General features: G+C 37.9%; 1 protein-coding gene across 6 annotated transcripts in view; it reads left to right on the top strand.

The window, feature by feature from the left end:
- The window catches only part of C2H15orf41 (chromosome 2 C15orf41 homolog), a 237,149-nt gene that overhangs the window by 123,941 nt on the left and 94,531 nt on the right, over positions 1-18,677 (top strand). Inside the window, exon 11 of one of the 6 annotated variants that reach the window (XM_032624739.1) lies at positions 4,006-4,117. The exons of the other annotated variants lie outside the window; for them this stretch is intronic. Coding sequence (XP_032480630.1) covers positions 4,006-4,009 — 4 coding nt within the window. The 3' untranslated portion in view covers positions 4,010-4,117. Of the gene's footprint in view, positions 1-4,005; positions 4,118-18,677 lie in introns of those variants that run through there. 6 annotated transcript variants of the gene reach the window in all.

Here is an 18,677-nt window from a genome sequence, read left to right as displayed (position 1 = left end):
TATTGGTGTCACTTAAAATATGAAAAATAGGATGTGATATATATTATGATATTGACACTGACTTTTATCCTCTTGATGTGGAAGTTATGCTGTCAGATCTTAAAAAAATATTTTATCCTCAACTCTCTGAGGAAAGTATCCAAACGATATGAAAGATGAAAACAAATTACCTTCCAGTGGTAGAAAATAGTTTACCTACCAACTTCAACCAACATTCCCAAAGGCATGGAGATCTCAGTGGTTAAGAAAAGGATGGTGTTGGAGGAGGGGGGAGGATGCCATATTACTGAGTACCCACCATGTGTCTGGGCTTGCAGATTATCTCAGTTAATACTCACAAGAAAGTTACGTTTATTCCCATTTTACAGACAACTAAACTGATACTCAGAGAAAATGTAACTATGGGTACAACTAGTTATCATGCATTGTCTTTCTCACGTCTAAATCTGTGCTACTTTTAGCACAACTCTATTGTAATTTACAGTACAACTGTTGAAACTTTGGCCTTTGCTATTATTGGAGTCCCAAGCTTTCCCACCACATATTTTTTACCCCTTAGATCAGAAGGTGGGTCAAGGGGTAACCTTTCTAGATTAACTGTGTTCCTTGGTCACTGGCCAACTGTAAGAATACAATAATAAGATGACATTGGTCCGATCATTAAGGAGAGAGACAGTAGCATCTGTGGACAGTAGTCTTACCCTGGAAAAAAACAGTGACAGCCTACAGAATTTGGCATTATATTGTTACTCAGCTTTACAAAAGGCCAGTGGACCTCTCCCGTAGTAGATGTGCTAAACTAAGCCCACTTTTTGCCATGGTAACAATGATGATGACAAAATGCTAAATGTAATGGCTTTCTTGATTTTCTTGTGTAATTGTGCATAGCATCCGAGCTTTACTTTTACAGGGATGGAGGAGGAAAGTGCAAAATGTTTTAGAAATCAATGCTGCTTCAGCGTTTCCTGTCTTTTATTCAGCCATTATTCAAATCAGCAGTAATGTGACAAATTGAATTTCAGATTTTTAGCAATTTTATGATGAGTTTGAAATAGTAAAGAAAGCATCATTTTTGATATTATAGGGAAAGCAATGACAAGAAAATTAAATTGCATAAGTTTAGGTTGCTAAGGCATTTTTTAAAAACTGGTAAGCTCAATCATTATGCATTGAGACTGTCTCCCCACGTTGGTACTGATCAAGCCTTTTATGAGAAACAATTAGAATTTGAATCCCAAATAGTAGAGCTTACTTGAAAATTCCAAAGGCACATCTTCATTCTAAAACAACTCAACTGTTGTTAGAACATCTACTCTGTGCTTAGCCCTCCCCATTTTAGAGGCTGATTAAATAATCAAGTCACGCGTATGGTAGACCTATGGATTATTCACATGGCCGGAGGGGCATTTGAGCAATGGATAACTTAATAGTTTGACTTGGGCTGGATTTTGGATTGTGTTGCCTGCTGCTGTTTTAAATTTTAATGATGTTTTATTTACACTACTGTTGACTTACATTTCCTAAACACATTGTTTGAATGTATACCAGCTAAGTGGACATAGTTCATTTAGGGCATGTTGTGTGGTAAGGGAAAGCCAGCCTTAGTTTTGAGTGTTCCAGATCATTCGAGGGGGGAGTGCTCTGCACAAAAGTCACTAGTTCACAAAATGTCTGCAGAGAGGCCAAGAAATGCAGATCATGCTGACATTCGATATGGAACATAGAGGCATTTACTTGGATATAGAATTTTGGTTGTAATAATGATACAGACTTATCAGTGATGAGGCATTTTGACAGAAGGAGAACTTAGCGCAGTTATGAAAGTTTGGGATCCTACTTTTTTTATATTTTGCCTCAACACAACTCACACAGCATTAGCTAAAATTCATCAGAGTAGGAAGAAATCTTTCCCACTTATAGGTAGCCTTTCAAGGAGGCTGTTGGTTGGCATTTGGGTTAATTGCTTTATTTGTATAAGCCTCTAGTCAACATAAGAACTGTTTTCTAGTGTCACACTATTTTTCTTTTTTTCTTCTAGTTTTATTGAGATATAATTGCTATATAGCACTATGTAAGTTTAAGGTATACAGCATAATGATTTGACTTACAGACATGAAATGAAAAAATTGTCACATTTTTAGATTAAACATTGGATTTTATGATAAGACTGTTCAATGTTTGTGCAATCATAATCTTGTCTAAGCCTATTTTTCCACATAAATAACTACAGAGCCCCTATATTTTAGTTTAATATTTCTCTAAGAGTTTTCTTTTTATGTAAATTAGTATTCTTACTCAGCCTTTCAGCAGCTCCCAATCACACCTTCCCTCTTTATTAAAACATGCTCTTTTTATGGCTTCCAAAAGATATTCTTCTGGGTTTCTTCCCCACACACCAGCAACGTACTCTGTCTCCTTTGCTATCTCTTCTTCCTCTTCCCAGGTCTAGGCTGGAAGGCCCTGGAACTCAGGGCTCACCCTCCTCCCTCTTCTGTCTACATTCTACCTGGGTGTTCCCTGGAAGATCTCACCAGAGACTGTGGCTTTATTCCATCTCTGTGCTGCCATCTCCTAATTTTTACCCTCAGCCCTAAGGTTCCCCCTGAGTATACATTTGTTCATCTATCCAGCTGGCTACTCAGTATCTCCTCCTGGTTATCAAATAGGTATCTCAGACTTTACATGTCCAAAATTAAACCCTTGACTTTCTTCCTCAAGCTTGTTACTCCCCCATTTCCTCCCAAGCTCAACTAGTGGCACCACAATATCTCCAAATCCTCAACCCCGAGTATCATCACCAATCCATCAGCAAGTCCATTCAGCCCTACCTTCACCACGTCTCAAATTGTGCCTTGTATCACCACCCCACCTGCTGCCGCCTCAGTGTCTGTAAGCATCTCCTGGACTATTCCTGTAGCTTCCAAACTGGTCTCCTTGCACTCCTGTGGTCAGTGTTTCATACCCCAGCCAAACTGACTCTTGGAAAACATAAATCAGATTGGGCCACTTCCCACCACATTTAAAATAAAATCCAAACTCTTTACCGTGACATTCAGAGCCCCGCATGATCTGCCTCTCACCACCCCCGATTCTGTCCGCACCTGCCCCTCTCCCCTCACCTAAGGTTCTCTCTGTCTCTTATACTTCCTTGGCCACGCTGGCTTTCTCTGTCTTCCCTGAATCTACACTGCTTGTTTCTGCTTCAAGACCCTCACTCTGGCTAATCCTTCTGCTTGGAACTGTCTTCACTTGGATCTCCACATAGCCTGCCCTTTATGACATTCAGGTGTCTGCTCAAATTTCCCCTCCTCAGGGGGGCCTTCCCTAACCACCCACTCAGTCATCCTCTCTTCTCACTCGGCTCTACTTTTCTTCATAATACTTACTCCTGAGTAAGTGAATGTCTGAGTGAATGAATAGACAGTAGTTGGAAACATTTATACAAACACCAATTTACTTGGTTTGAAAGAGCTTTACCTTTTATATTGCTATTTCTAATTACTACACATAGGGTGCAGTTCATTCCTTTGTAATCAAAGCTTCAAGAATTTTCTCCAGCTTAATTGACCTCAAACAAATTTAAATTTTGCAATGTAGTCACCTTCCCTAAAATCAGATATTGAGTACAGAACATAAGCTGCCTTTTCGGCAAGTGGGCCCTCATCCCAGGTACGATCTTGATTAAAGAACGCCTCAGAACTCTTCCAGTTCTGTGGAGTTAAAAGAATGCCTCTGAGAAGCAGCATTTGAACCATAACATAGCCCCAAATTATATAGGGCTATGTATACAATTGTATAGAAAATGCATATATATTTACATATATCTTTATATATATATATCTCGTATACTTAGGGCTATATATATACAAATTGTATAAAAAAATATTTCCTTATGCAGTTGGAAACAAAAAATACCTTCTCGTCCTACTTGTCTAGTCAAAAGGTGGGTTCTTTGACACTTTGACCTACATTACTAAGTTTATTTTCTTATTGGGATGGTGACAGGTAAAGAAGAAACTAATTCTACGATGTGAGGCCAGAATATACATGGGTTCTAACTTGTGGCCTTTCAAAGAAGCAGGAGCAGACACCCTGTGCTCACTTCAGTGGTTGGAGGTAAAGTGGGTGTGTTTGGATGAAAATACTGATGACTCTAAATTACAAAGAACCACATGCAACCATACAGCGCATGAACAACGCCCAACAGCACTGAGTCAAGAACGTGGAAATCTCAGCTGTTAAGTTCAGCCCTGTCATCTGCCATTCTGGGCACGTTCTGACACACTGTCATCAGTGGAATCTATTTAAAACTAAAGTGCACTTGGTAGACATACCTCTCTCCTTCTCTCAAAGAAGATCTAAGCTTACTGACTGGAAAGAATAAGGCAAAATTTTGTTTGAGCGTGATTTTCCAGTTTAGTGATCCTTGATGTAACGGGAGGAACCTATCCCGTTCCTGGGCTTGAATCCAGGCTGGGCCACTCTCTGGTCCCATGACTGGGAGCAACTTGCTTAATGTCCCTGAGCCTTTGTTTTTTCCTCCGCACAATGAGGTTGATAACACCTTCTTCACCATATTGTTGTGCAGAGCAGTTATTTAATACATATAAAGCACTTTCACAGCTCTTGGCAGTCAACAGATACACTCTCCTCTGTCTCTTTTTCCTGTGTATCACTGTCTGATAGAATTTAGAAGTCTTCTGAGTAGATGTTTTAATTTCCTTCGTTGCCAGATAAACTCCTACTCGGCTAACGTCAGCACTCAGCTTGACTGACGTCTCTTTGGGAAACCTTCCTGCAGTTCACGATTGCGTTCAGTGCTCCTCCTGTGTTCTTCTAATAAGTTCATAGCATTTGTCAAATATTGTAATTGCTTGTTTACTTGCCACTCTCCTCCAGTTAATATATTGAGTTACGTCTTACCTATTTGTTTTATCCAACATCAAATGCCCAGAAGCTGGTGGAATGCCTGGCACATAGGTGCCAGTAGGTGATCAGTAGATATTTATTGAACAAATAAATATATGAATGGAGTTCCTGATGCATAACAGACAACAACAGTTTGAATCAACCATTAAGGATTTTGTTAGACATTGTGACATTAAAACACAATAAGACCAAAATTTTTTCTTTGAGAATGCCGCTCTGAGGACGGTGAGAAAAATGCCTCATTTTTCTAGAGAACTTTTATAGACTTTTCAGGTGTATAGCCTATTGCAGATCTATATCATGAAATATAGCATGTTTATTTACATAGAGTTTTAAAATAGAAAATAACCGATAAGTGGCAAATGCATTTTATGAAGTTTTTTAGGCAAGTATTTTTAATCTTATATTGATTATTTGCTTTCACAAAACTTTAGCAAGGTCTCTTGTTTGATATTTGCCATGGAATGCCTTGAAAATTCTGAGCAGAAGCTATTCTCTAGTTTCCTTAGGGCTGCGTAAAACTGGGCCCACCTTAACACTTGGGGGCCTGGGACAAGAGTGTGATTGGAGGCCTATATACAATGTGCCCAAATATTTAAGGTTGTGTATCAAGTTAACAGGCAGTAAATAAAATCTGTTTTATCCTGCATGAAGATCTGGGAGTTCAGATTTGCATGAAGAATTCCTGGACTTCTCGGAGATCCAGGCTGCATATGGCAGTGTAGGAATAGGTGCCGCCACTGCACGGCCCATCTCCCTTTTCTTATCACCTTTGGCTCTGTCCTACACCTGGGAAGGTTTTAAGCACAGCCCAGCCTGTACATCCAAGCTCCATGTATTGATACCTTCAAACCTCTGCCCTTGGTCATCTCTCAGGCCAGAGGTGCACACTCTGGTGGTCTGCCCTCTTATCAAGCAGGCAGGCCCTGAGAGTGGTCTCAGGACTATTTGATCAGGAAGTTCTGAGGTCCCTGATAACATGGAGTGGGACTTAGAAAGGTATTGGAGGGAACAGACATCAGGTGAAGATGTCCCCTGTGCTCTGCAGACTCCTCACCCCATGGGCTGCGATACAACCAGAAGAGGCCAGAGCAGAATCCTCTAAAGTTTGGGTCCAGGCCGTGGACCCCTCTTGACTGGGACTAAAGGTATCAAAGGAAGCAAGTATATTTGTCTTCCAAAGTCATTTCTTGTGCTGATGTTAGGATATGAGGGGAGATGAGCACCAGAGGAAATATGGGCTTGATCACATTGATGTCTCACTGAAAAGATGGAAGAGCTGAGTTCCATCTGTGGGATTTTTGAACCTTTGGCTCCAGAGAGTCTACACTCCTAGAGGCAATGGTAAGCTAATACCTTCTACCACAAGAATCGATTTGACTTTAGTTCTTACCTCTAAGTATTTTTTAAAGATTGGTTATTGACTCAATGGTTTAGTGATTGCTTTCTCTGGGTTTCTCTGGGCTGTGCTAACTTGAGAGGTGAGGCATTTAGAATGGGGCTGCCAAGCAGTTAGAGTTAAGGGGAGGATGTCCAAAAGTTTTTCCTGTATGAAGGTACTTCCAGGAAGCCTGCAATTAACCAAATCACAGATTTCCAGTTATTTCAGTCTTGTTAACAACAAGGCTGATCACATCTGTCTTAGGTTGGAGAATGTGCCTCAGCTATAGAAGCTCTTGCAAACCTTCAATTACAGCAGCCTCAGAAGGCACTGCTGCCGTATACTAACAAGCAGTCATCACCAGCAACAAGAGACGGATTGACTAATAATTAGCAAATGCACTGGAGAGGGCCTCTCTGAAGGTAAAAATATAATAATTTGCTTTTCCATCTCTTACGGTGGTGCTGGTTGTGAGAGACTGATATCTCATTGTTCCAGAGAAATACTTGACACTGTTATTAGCTGGAGTGACCTAGAAATATTTTAAAAGGACAAAGGAAGTATCTTCTGTGTAGATAGTACTTCTATGAGTTCTCATAATGGTTAAGTACCATTTTCTTCTGCATTTGGAGTATGAATAGCAAGAACTTTGCCCACCACAGAATTCATATTTTCTGCCATTGTTAATTGTTTTCAATGTTGACTTTAAATACAAAACTGAATGAGGAATAGAAATGTTGTCTTAGGCCGTTGAAGTGGTATTTGCAATAAAGAGATAGTGGTTGAGAAAACTGGAATGAGTTAATCATGGATTAAAGGGAAAGAAAATAGGCTGATAAGGAAATGTCAGTGAATCACAGTTTCTCAGAAAGATGTCTATCTGATATTACCTTCAAGCATATACAAGATTTTTTTTAGTTGGGGAGGGATGGTGCCTATTGACCAGTTTCCCAATTCCAGGGGAGAATTGTTGAAAGCATAACTCTTCTTGCTGAGCTATTATGACAGAGTTAATATGAATCACATATGTTTCAGAAGTATTACCACAAATCAGACCAAGAAGCAAATGATTGGGTGTCCATTCTAAGGATGGAAACACAACCGTTATGATTGTCCAGAGAGAGTAAGAGAAAAATAAAGGAAGTGACTCAGGAGCACAGTTAGAGTCAGGAGCCCAAGGATACAGAGTTCATTTTTGAAATTAATTTTGGAATCATGGAGATCAGGTTGAAATTGCTGCTAAAAGGGCTTGGGGTTTAGGGCAGTGATTCTCAAACTTCACATGTATTAAAATCACATGGTTGGAACTTTTTAAATATTGATGTGAGATTCATCCCTGGAGAACTGATTTAATTGGTGTGTGGTGGAGCCTGGACCTTAGGAGGTTTTTTTTGTTTCGTTTTGAGAACTTCTAATGATGACGTTGACCTGCATCAAGTTGAAGTCCACTTCTTTACATGGCCTTCATTTGCCAGCTAGCCCCAGCATTCCTAGCCTAGATGCTTCCACATAGAGTCTTCATAAGAAAAAGAAGAGTTTTATTGAGGAATACTGGTTCAGATCAGCAAACACTTCACAGACACTTGTTAGTCACGGCATCTGGCCTCTGCCTTTGAGGGCTTCATAGTGAGGACTGAGGCAGTAAATTGCAAAGACAGAACCTGAACCCAGGTCTCCCTCTGAACTCATACCCATGTACTTTCTGCTCCACCATGCAGCTTAATGTCAGTCATAGTGATAAATCTGTTATAAGAGGCTACTTACTCTGTCAGTTAATGCAGGGATCGTCAACGCCTGGGCCATGGACCAGTACCGGTCCGTGACCTGTTAGGAGGTAAGCGGCAGGAGGTGCTGCGGTGAGCAAGCGAGCGAAGCTTCATCTATATTTACAGCCGCTCCCCATCACTCGCATTACCACCTGAGCTCTGCCTCCTGTTAGCGTTATGGTGAAGTGTCTAATTATTTCATTATATATTGCAATGTAATAGTAATAGAAATAAAGTGCTCAATAAATGTAATGCACTTGAATCATCCCGAAACCATCCCCCCGCAACCCTGGTCCTTGGAAAAACTGTCTTCCACGAAACTGGTCCCTGGTGCCAAAAAGGTGGGGGACCGCTCACTTAATGGGTTTGCTAAGCTGAAGCTAAAAACCTCTCCAGCATATGAGGTGTAGATATTCACCTTCATGTGGTTCAAGAAAATGGGCCAGACGTTCTCTGTTGCTCTCCTTATTGTATATTCAAAATGCACATCTGTAGGATTAATATAAAATCCTGTCAGATATACATACCTATGCACCCAGAACATAACAACCCCTAAATTGTTGTATTTGAAATCTACAGAATCAGAGTTTTTTTATATATGGTACAGAAAAAAGTAAGCATGTAAAAAGTCTGTTTTAATAAGTAATGGTGTTTTTAAAAACAGCTTTAATGAGATATAATCGATATACAATATACTGCACATATTTAAAGTACATAATTTGACAAGTTTAACATACGTATAAACTCGTAAAATTATCACCATGACAAAGATAGCGACAAAGATACCTACCACCTCTACAAGTTCCTTGTACCCCTTTAGAATCCTTCTTCTCAATCCCTTCAGTTGTCTCTGCACCCAGGCAACCACTGATCTACTTTCTGTCACTATTCATTAGTTTACATTTTCTGTTTTCTGTAAATGGAATCAATCAGCATATACTCTTTTGTCTGGCTTTTTTTTTTTTACTCAATGTAACTATTTCATTATTCATCCATGTTGTTGAACATATCAAGAGTTCATTTTTTTCATTGCTGCCAAGTATTCAATTGTGTGGCTGTCCCACTGTTTGTTATCCATTCACTTGCGGATAGACATTTAAGTTGTTTCTAGTTCTGGCTATTAGTAATAAAGTTTCCATGAACAGTCATGTAAAAATCTTGTATGGTTTCATTTCCCTCGGGCAAATACATAGGAACAAAATAGTTGGGACATTTGGTAAGTGGATTTTTACCTTTTTCAAAGTGATTAAACTGTTTTCCAAAGTGGTTGTACCATTTTATGTTCCCATCAGCAGTTTATGGGAGTTCCAGGTGCTCCCTTCGGTCAGTCTTTTTAACTTCAAACTTCCTAATAGTTGTGTAATAGTGTCTCAATGTGATTTTAGTTTTTCTGTAATGACAAATGATATTGAGAATCTTTTCATATGTTTATTTTTTATCTATTTGTCTCCTTTGGAGAAGCGTCTGTTCAAATCTTCGGTTCATTTTTTAGTTGAATTGTTTTCTTATTATTGAGTTTTGGTAGGTTTAAAAAATATCATGGATTTAAGTCCTTTATCAGATATATGGTCAGATATGAAATATTGTCTTCCAGTCTGTGGCTTGTCTTTTCATTCTCTTAACAGTGGCTTTCAAAATCAGAAGTTTTTAATTTTAATGAAGTCCAGTTTACCAGATTTTTTCTTTTATTATGCCTTTGATGTCATATCTAAGAAATCTTACAGATTTAAAGACTTAAAGAAATCACAGAGATTTTACCCTTGTTTTCTTCTAAAAGATTTATAATTATATATTTACATTTAGGTCTAGCACCCATTTTCAGTTAATTTTTATGTATGGCGTGATGTATGGCTTGAAGTTTATTTTCTTGGATATGGATATCCAGTTGTGCCAGAACCATTTGTTGAAAAGCCTATCCTTTCTCCCCTAAATAGTCTTTACACATATGTCAAAAGTCAATTAATCATATATGTATGGGCCTTTTTCTGAATTCCCTATTTTGTTCTGTTGGCCAATTTGTCTGTCTTTATACTAATTCTACACTGTATTGATTACTATAACATAATTTTGAAAACAGGTAGTGTTAGTCCTCCAACTTCATTTCTCTTTTTCAAGTCTTTTTTGTCTATTTTTGGTCCTTTGCATTACCATATGAATTTTAGAATCAACTTATAAATTCCTAAAAAAATCTGCTGGACTTCTGATTGGCATCACATTGAGTTTATAGATCAATTTGGAACCCTATGTATTTTATATTTCTTGATTCTATAGGAAGTGATTTTTTTTGTTTCAATTTCCAATTTATCATGTTAAAATAGAGGAATACATTTGATTTGGTGTATTGATCTTGCATTGTGCAAGTGGGTAAAACTCATTTATTAATACTTTACATATTTGGTAGATGCCATAGGATCTTCTATATAGACAACCATGTTGTTTATGAATAAAGACAGTTTGCTTCCTTTTTCAATTTGGATGCTTTTTTTTTTTTTTAAACTGCACTGCCTAGAATCTCGTATACAAAGGTGAATAGTGGTGAATGTGTACACCTTGTTCCTGGTCTTGGGGGAAAGGCATTTAATCTTTTACCATTAAGAATAATATTAGCTATAGGTTTTTGTAGATGCCTTTTAGGTTTGAGGAAACTCCCTCTATTCCTAGTTTGCGGAGAGTTTTTATCAAAATAGGTGTTGGATTTTGTCAAAATGTTTTTTCTGCATCTATTAAGATGATCATATGGATTTTGTTTTTTTTTTTTTTTTTTGCGGTATATGCGGGCCTCTCACCGCTGTGGCCTCTCCCATTGCGGAGCACAGGCTCCAGACGCGCAGGCCCAGCTGCCATGGCTCACGGGCCCAGCCGCTCCGCGGCATGTGGGATCCACCTGGACTAGGGCACGAACCCGTGTCCCCCGCATCGGCAGGCGGACTCTCAACCACTGCGCCACCAGGGAAGCCCCTGGATATTTTTTAATTAATTGATTAATATGGTGAATTACAGTGATTGATTCTTGAATGTTATACCAACCTTGCATCCTGGGATAAACCCCACTTGGTCATGAAGCAATATCCTTTTTATATTTTGTTATATTTGATTTGCTAAAAATTTGTTAAGAATTTTTGCATCTGCATTCATGAGTGAGATTGGTCTGTGATTTGCTTCTCCTTCTAAACTTTTTGTCTGGTTTTGGTATTAGAGTAATGGTGGCCTTGTAGTATGAGTTAGGAAGTATTCCCTTATCCTCAGTTTTCTGGAAAGTTTGTGTAGAATTGTTACTACTTCTTCATTAACTACTGGGTAGAATTTCCCAGTCAAATGATCTGGGGCTATTCTTTTGTGGGAAGATTTTAAACTACAAAATTGATTTATTTAATAGATGCAGGGATTCAGGTTATCTATTTTTTTCTTGAGTGAACTTTGATACTTTGTGTCTTTTAAAGAGTTTATTCATTTTATTTAAGCTGTGGAATATATTAGCATAAACGTATTCAAAATACTCCCATATTCTTTTAATATCTGTAGAATCTATAGTGATGTCACCTTTTTCATTCCTGATATTGATAATTTTGTCCACTTTTCCAGATCAGTCTGCCTAGAGGTTTATCAATTTTACTGGTCTTCTGAAAGAACCAATATTTCATTTTATTGACTTTTTCCTGTTGGTTTTCTTTGTCATTGATTTTTAATCTGTATTATTTATTTATTTGTTTAGTTCAGTTTCATTTGCTCTTCTTTGTCTAGTTTCCTAAGGTGGAAGCCTGAGGTTATTGATTTGAAACCATTCTTTCTTCCCAATATAGGCAGTTTAGTGTTGTACATTTGCCTCAAAGTACTGCTATAGCTGTATTACACAAAATGTTATATGTTGTATTTTTTTTTTATTTGGTTCCAAATACTTTCTGATTTTTATTTTTATTTCTTCTTTGACCCACAGGCTATTTAGAAGCATGCTGTTTTGTTCCCAAATAGTTGGAACTTGTTCACATAGCTTTCTGTTATTGATTTCTAATTTAATTCCATTGAGGTCAGAAACAAACTTGAATCCTTTTAAAATTACTGAGACTTGTTTTATGACAAAGTCTTTAACTGCCTGGTCTTCCCATTCCCCCAGCTCCATCTCCTCAACTCTGAGAAGGTTCTTCCTCCCAGCATTGCCTCCTGGAAACTCTCTCCAGGCGGCAAGCTGGGGAAATGAAAGTACTCAGTTCTTTTGTTTTCCATCATTCAGGGGTCACTGTCCCTCACTGCTTGCTATCTGTTGTTATCTGTTTTGCTTTTTAGTTATTTCCAGCAGGAGGATAAATACAGTCCCTGTCACCTCATCTTGGATCCAAGTAGATGTCCTCTCAATTATGGTTTTTAACACGTAATTTAACGTACTATAAACCAGTTTGTCTTGTTTAACATTAACCTTGTAATCTTACTTATGCTGCATTAGACTTCATTGTCATCCTAAACAAATTTTCTTAAGCATTAACTATGAGAGAGTACTGTTCAAACCTTCAAGTTTATTTCTTTTGATAACTCTCTTTCAAATAGACATCCATATAGTCTCTCCTTCTCCCAGGCTTCTGAGAGTTGGAATGGGATTTTCAGTCACTACTTTTTGCCCAGGAAAAGGAAGGCTTGTCATATCGTTAAGGCCAAAAAGTGGATAATAAGCTTATGGTTGTTAGAAAGCAGCTTTCTTTGGTCATCTTCTGACAGCACTCACTAAGGGCTTCTGCTGCCTCTTAGACTAAAATAAAGCTAGCCATCTTTTGGTGAGATAGAACCCCGTTCACAGAAGTTATGGCTTTTCTCCCCCTCTATATGTAAGAGACACATTTTTTCCATTTTTGACCATCTTCTGCTATTACGTATCATTCAAGAATCTCCTGGGATGGGTGACTTTTACAGGTGATGAGGCTGCATTGCCCTAGTTTACCCTTGCTTATTCTCTTCCCACACATGTGGAGTATGGAAAATGAACCATGCATATAATTTTCATGTCTCATACTCTTCTCATAAAACAGAAATATATATGGATACATAATGGCCATGGTAAGCATCCTTTCCCTCTCATTGCTAATTGACCCTGGAAGTCATATTCTTGTGAAAATTAGACCTCCTATATGAATTCTGTTGATCCATTAACATGTCACTTATATTCGCTTATGTTTCTCTTTTTCTTGCTCTCTCCTTTATATTCTTAGTGTACTTTTATGATTTGTGTGAATTCTACTTTCTTGTTTTACTCCCTTCCCTTCCTGAATCACTTACATTGAGATGCTTCCTGTGTTTTGTTCACCCTTATTTTCTCATAAAGATTCTACCAACAAGGTACCTTGTTAACCCCTTCCTGCTTCTCCTTATTGCCATTTCCTTCCCTTTTGTTTCTGGCAACTTTGCTAATCATCACCACATCCCCATTTTAAATTCAGTCCTATAGCATCCCTGATAGCTCACTTCAAGTGATCATAAATTCAAAATTCATGCAAAATTCCTTTATTTAGAAAAGAGGATTTTTTAATTCAAAGCTCATCAACTTCTGTAAATATGAGGCTGTCACAGTTGTCCTTGATGGCTTTGGCTGTAATACTTTCAGAGCACTGTATATTGATTATGAAAATGGTGAAAATGAACTCATTGGTTGTGTGCACAGGTCAGGTATATAAAACCATATTGAACTCAACACTAGAGCAAAATACTTGATCAGCCCCAATTGCCTTTCATTGTTTAATGCGAAATAAATATTTTTACCGCTATATATTTCTAATTCAGCACATTCTAGCAAAGTGGTCCATAAGTAGTAGGACAGATACATGACTGGATTCGGTAGATACTGAGTTCCTTCTATGTAGAGGCGGTATATTATGCATTTCAGAGTGTACAAAAATGAGCAAAACCTAACTTTGCCTTCAAGGAATTTAATTCAATCTAATAGGGAAACAACATGTACATAAATCACAAAAGTAGCCGACACTGAGCACCAACTACGTTCGAGGAACTGGTTTAAGCACTTATATGTATTATCCTCTTCAATCCACATAATAGTCCTATGAGGTTGATACTGGTATCTTATCCTCATTTCATATGAGAAAGTTGAGGCGTAGAAAAGTTAAGTGCCCAGGTCAAGGTCATAGAGCTGGAAAGCCAGGGGACATTTTCGAACAGAAGAGTGACATGATCAGGCCACTTTAGGATAGATATTCTGGTAGCAATGCTCAGGGTGGACAGAAGCAAGAAGTTGGGAAGAGGAACACAATTGCTATTCCAGTCACCCATATTGAAACACTCCATTAATTCCCAAATTATAATGGTGGCAGTGGAAATGGAAGGAGCCTGTGTAGACTTACAGAGATAAGAAAGAGTTTGGCAAGTAACTAAATGTTGTTGTATTGGGCAGTGCGGAACAGAGATAACTTTGAGGTTTTCTTAAGGAACTGAGAGTGGAAGATAACCTAGGTTAGTGATTACTTCAGTTGCGATGATTAGAAATGTCCAAAGGCAACTGGGTTATGGGATGGGAGTCCAAGTGATGGACCGGAGAAAGATTCATTTAGGACTCTCTGCAGTAGAAATAGGCAAAGTAGGTTCTCCCAGAAGGGGAGAGTAGAGAAACACCTAGTTTTATGGACAGGGAGAGAAAGAAGACAACTGTGTTATAATGACATCTATAATAAAGCCTAGAGAATTGATTAACAAGTATTACTCTTACAGTGAATATAATTATTTCTAAATTTACTGACTCTCAACCTTCATCTCTCACATTTAAACATTTATAAAGTAATTTTAGCCTAGTTGCATTGAATCTGATTATTTGGAGTATTGATAGTTAACGTCAGTTTCCATCATGAGTTATATGGGTTGAGAAAGTTGTATCAAAATGTAAGAACCCGGGGCTTTTAACAATCACACTTGAAAGAAACCTCGGGAGTTGCATTTGTCAAGCAGCTAGGAAAACCATTCATGCATTCCCCACGTCCAAAGCTCCACAGGCAGCCCAAACATGAAGAACTGAAAGGTCATTCTTCTTCCTGTGGTATGATGGTTTGTTGACATATTTTGACACACCAGTACAATGCTGAAAGGATCTGACCTTCCTGCAATACTGAGGGACTCAGGTCTGGACAGAGTACCTGACACTCATTGCATTGCTCTCTTTGCCTTTCTTCTCCTCCACAGATAAACTTACTCCTCAAACATGAAATGCTGCCTTCCCTCTAGAAATACTACAAATTTTAAGTGAACATAAGTTATGGCTTTTTAAATTTCTCAAGCTTTGTTTTTCCAGTTACCATCAAGCTGAAATCTTTACTTAGACCAATTCATGCTTTTAATTCAAATGAATTTGTTTTTCAAAATGATAAATGGGAATGGAGATTGTCAATGCTCGAAAGACTGACACTAAACAAATTAGGAGGTTTCTGTTCTGTTATATGTTTTGTAGTCTTCACCTTTGTGATAGAAACCAATTTATTGGAGTTCACATGTTTGAGGATTACCTCTACAGTGCAAAATTAATGTACATACAGGTAAATCTTAGGTAGCTTTTGAAGTAGTTGCCTCAGAGGTATATCATGTGTTAAGAGGTTGAAGAGTTAGGTGGAAACCAGAGAGCTGTCAAGAGAATTTTCTGTCATGTATAAAGGCATTCTGTGTTAGGATTGTGTACTGTGAAAAGGAGCTTTGACTAGTTACCCGTTTTATTTCTTAATGCAAAATCATGGTGATGTGGGGATGGAAAGAAAAATGTTTACCACTAATGAATTTCTAAAATATAAAAGTAATAAGCTAAGTACTTTTTAATCAGGAGCAGCTATTCAGAAAGATTTTCTTGCTGTCTCCACAGCTAGTAAATATAAAGTGGAATAATATTCTCTAAGCATTTAGATTGCACTTTGCAAAATGTAAAAAGTTTTATGTATTTGTCATAATATGGGGAAAAGAGTATTCGAGTATTTCAGTGATATTATTTCCAAATGTGATAACTGTCTGCCATATTAAGATACTTTTGTCCAAGATAAGTATTTTAGTGGCATGCCTAAAATTGAGACAGAAATTCTGAAGTACTTAATTGTTTCAAACTATTACCTATCTTGCATAAACTTTGAACTTTCCAGTAGCACCCTGAGCATCATATATCTTTGTTGGAATTGTTACCCTTTCTATTTTCTTCACCCTTTCAAAACCAGTCCCCAGTACTGACAGAGCACTTTCATCTCCTACCTAGGTTACCACCAGGCTTCAGCTCCAATTTCCAGATATTCCTCATTCAGGTTAGACCTCTAAGTTTGTGTGTTCTGAGAACTGACAGCCCTGATCCTGATCTGCCTGCCCAGAGCCCAGTCATACAGGCTCCACGGTGCCAAAGTGTGGCCACACCCCACAACCCCTAGACCTTAACTTTCAGGATTTTATGTAATTTTCAATTGACACCTATATCTGACATTGCAGTTGTACTTCTCGTTGTAGAGTCTTTACATAGGAATAGTGAAAAACCTCTTTTCACTTAACTATTACATGGATTAATTTTACTTCACACTGACAGGTTTTCCTGCTGAAACTCAAGTGGTCAAATTCTTTTCTGTTTTCTCACTGTTCTCCATGAAACCTTGTGACCCCCGCATCCAGCATGCGGGTACACGCAGGTGTGCCTGCACGCACGCGTACACACACACTCCCACAAATTGCTTTGAACACACAGCAAATCTATTTGAAATGACAGGGAAAGGGTTAAGTCCTGACAGTCCTTTTACTGGATTTATTAGTGACAATGTCCATACGCTTCTTTCCTTTGAATTCACCCCAGGTACACAGGCATAAATTAACCCGATTGTTTCTAATATTATACCGTTTTACAAACATCTTTTCCTCAGAAAGTACACCACAAAGTTCTGTTGTTTTGCTAAGTTCCTGGCCTTCTTTTATAAATTCTTAGTAAAATTTCTTTCACTGTGGTGAGGAAAAAAATATATCAATTATTTTAAAAAGCAATAATTCATTATAGTTGATCATAAATGTCAGGAAGCAAAGACCCAGCTGAAGCATTTTGTCACTAATCATGCTGTTTTTCGTCTAATTAGTTAATTTACATTTTACAAATTAAGGGTAAAATTCAGACAGAAGATAACATCATAGCTTTAACTGACCTATATTTGTATCTGCCAAATTTAAGTTAATTAGAAATGTAGATGCTGTTTGTTTTATCTGTCAGTAAAGCTCATCTTTTTTCTCAAAAAAAAAAAAAGTAGACACACTTTTTTTCCCCTCAGCATTTATCATCTAAATAATAGTCTTGCCAAGATGGCAGCCTCATAATAAACTCTTTTCAGTGGAGTGATGGGTAATGAAGCTTGCTTGTGAAGGCAGCGAAAAATGTTGTCTGGCCAAATGCATGAATATGATGGCTAGAGAATCAGTGGACTTTCTCAGTCATCAATCTTTTTAGTAGCCTCTTATACATCTGAATATTTTGATAGATGATCTAATAATTGAGTTATCTATCTTTCTAACTATTAGAGTTGCATAAAAATTATTCTCACATGCTACTGAATATTAAATGTATTAGGCATCCAGTAAATTTTTCATAAAAGGCCCAGAAGGTGAAAAATTTTTGTTATTCTATAAATACCTCTTAATATATTGAATGCTAAGCCCTCTGAAATTTTCCACTCTTAATTCCCTCTGTGAGAAGCAGATATATACTTAAAAAGGAGGACATGCCCACTGTAAGTAGGACATATAGTAGTTACTACAGCTAATGAAAAGTAAACCCTGATAACATATGGATGCAACTCAGTAGTGTAAAATGGAATGCCCTTGCTGGTCTAAAAAACTAGTGACACATTTGATGTGACACAAATTTTCCATACAAGAAGCACAGAGGATGTGGGTGCAAAGAGACTATGTGATTTTGATGTTTCCCTCATCTGGGGAGGAAGACGATCCTACCAAAAAGGGAAACTTGCACATCAGCTGCCTGCCTAGCATTTTACCTGATGACACCAAGCTACCCAAGAATTCTTTTAATGCATAAGTAGTTCTTTCCTTCCATATGGCTTTATATTATGTTTTGTTTTATCATACACCACTCTGACTTTTAAAAGCTTATCAACAACAAGTGTGCTTCACTGGGATTGAAAAGCAGCGAGGAAAATTGGCAGGAAACAGATCACTTACAAAGTAGGCTTTCCCCACCGCCCACCACCCCCACTTCTTCAAGGTGACCTTGCAGTGATGACTTCCCAGTAACCAACATTAAAATAGTTCTGCCCTGGAAGAGCAGGCATTTGTTTGCAGGTCTGAAGGGTTACCAATCCTGTGCATCTTGAAAGGCACTCAAACGAGCAGGGCCTTGTAAATTGGATTTCTATTAGCCGGACCTGATGATAGCTCTTCATCAGTGGAATGGGAGAAAGTGCTATCAATAGCTCCAGCTCTAAATATCTGGTTTTTTTTAATGCCACACTTACTTTTGGTCTCTCTCATCCAAAATGGTGATGAATGCTTGACTCACCAGAATTATTTAATTATTAATTAATTTAATAAAACCTTAAAATCTAGACAACAGCTATTTTTAAATGCTTTTCAACCTGTAAAGCATTTGGAACAAAAAA

Source organism: Phocoena sinus, chromosome 2 (genome assembly GCF_008692025.1).
Source record: "Phocoena sinus isolate mPhoSin1 chromosome 2, mPhoSin1.pri, whole genome shotgun sequence".
Lineage (NCBI taxonomy): Eukaryota > Metazoa > Chordata > Mammalia > Artiodactyla > Phocoenidae > Phocoena > Phocoena sinus.
This window is presented reverse-complemented; position numbering and strand designations above follow the sequence as displayed.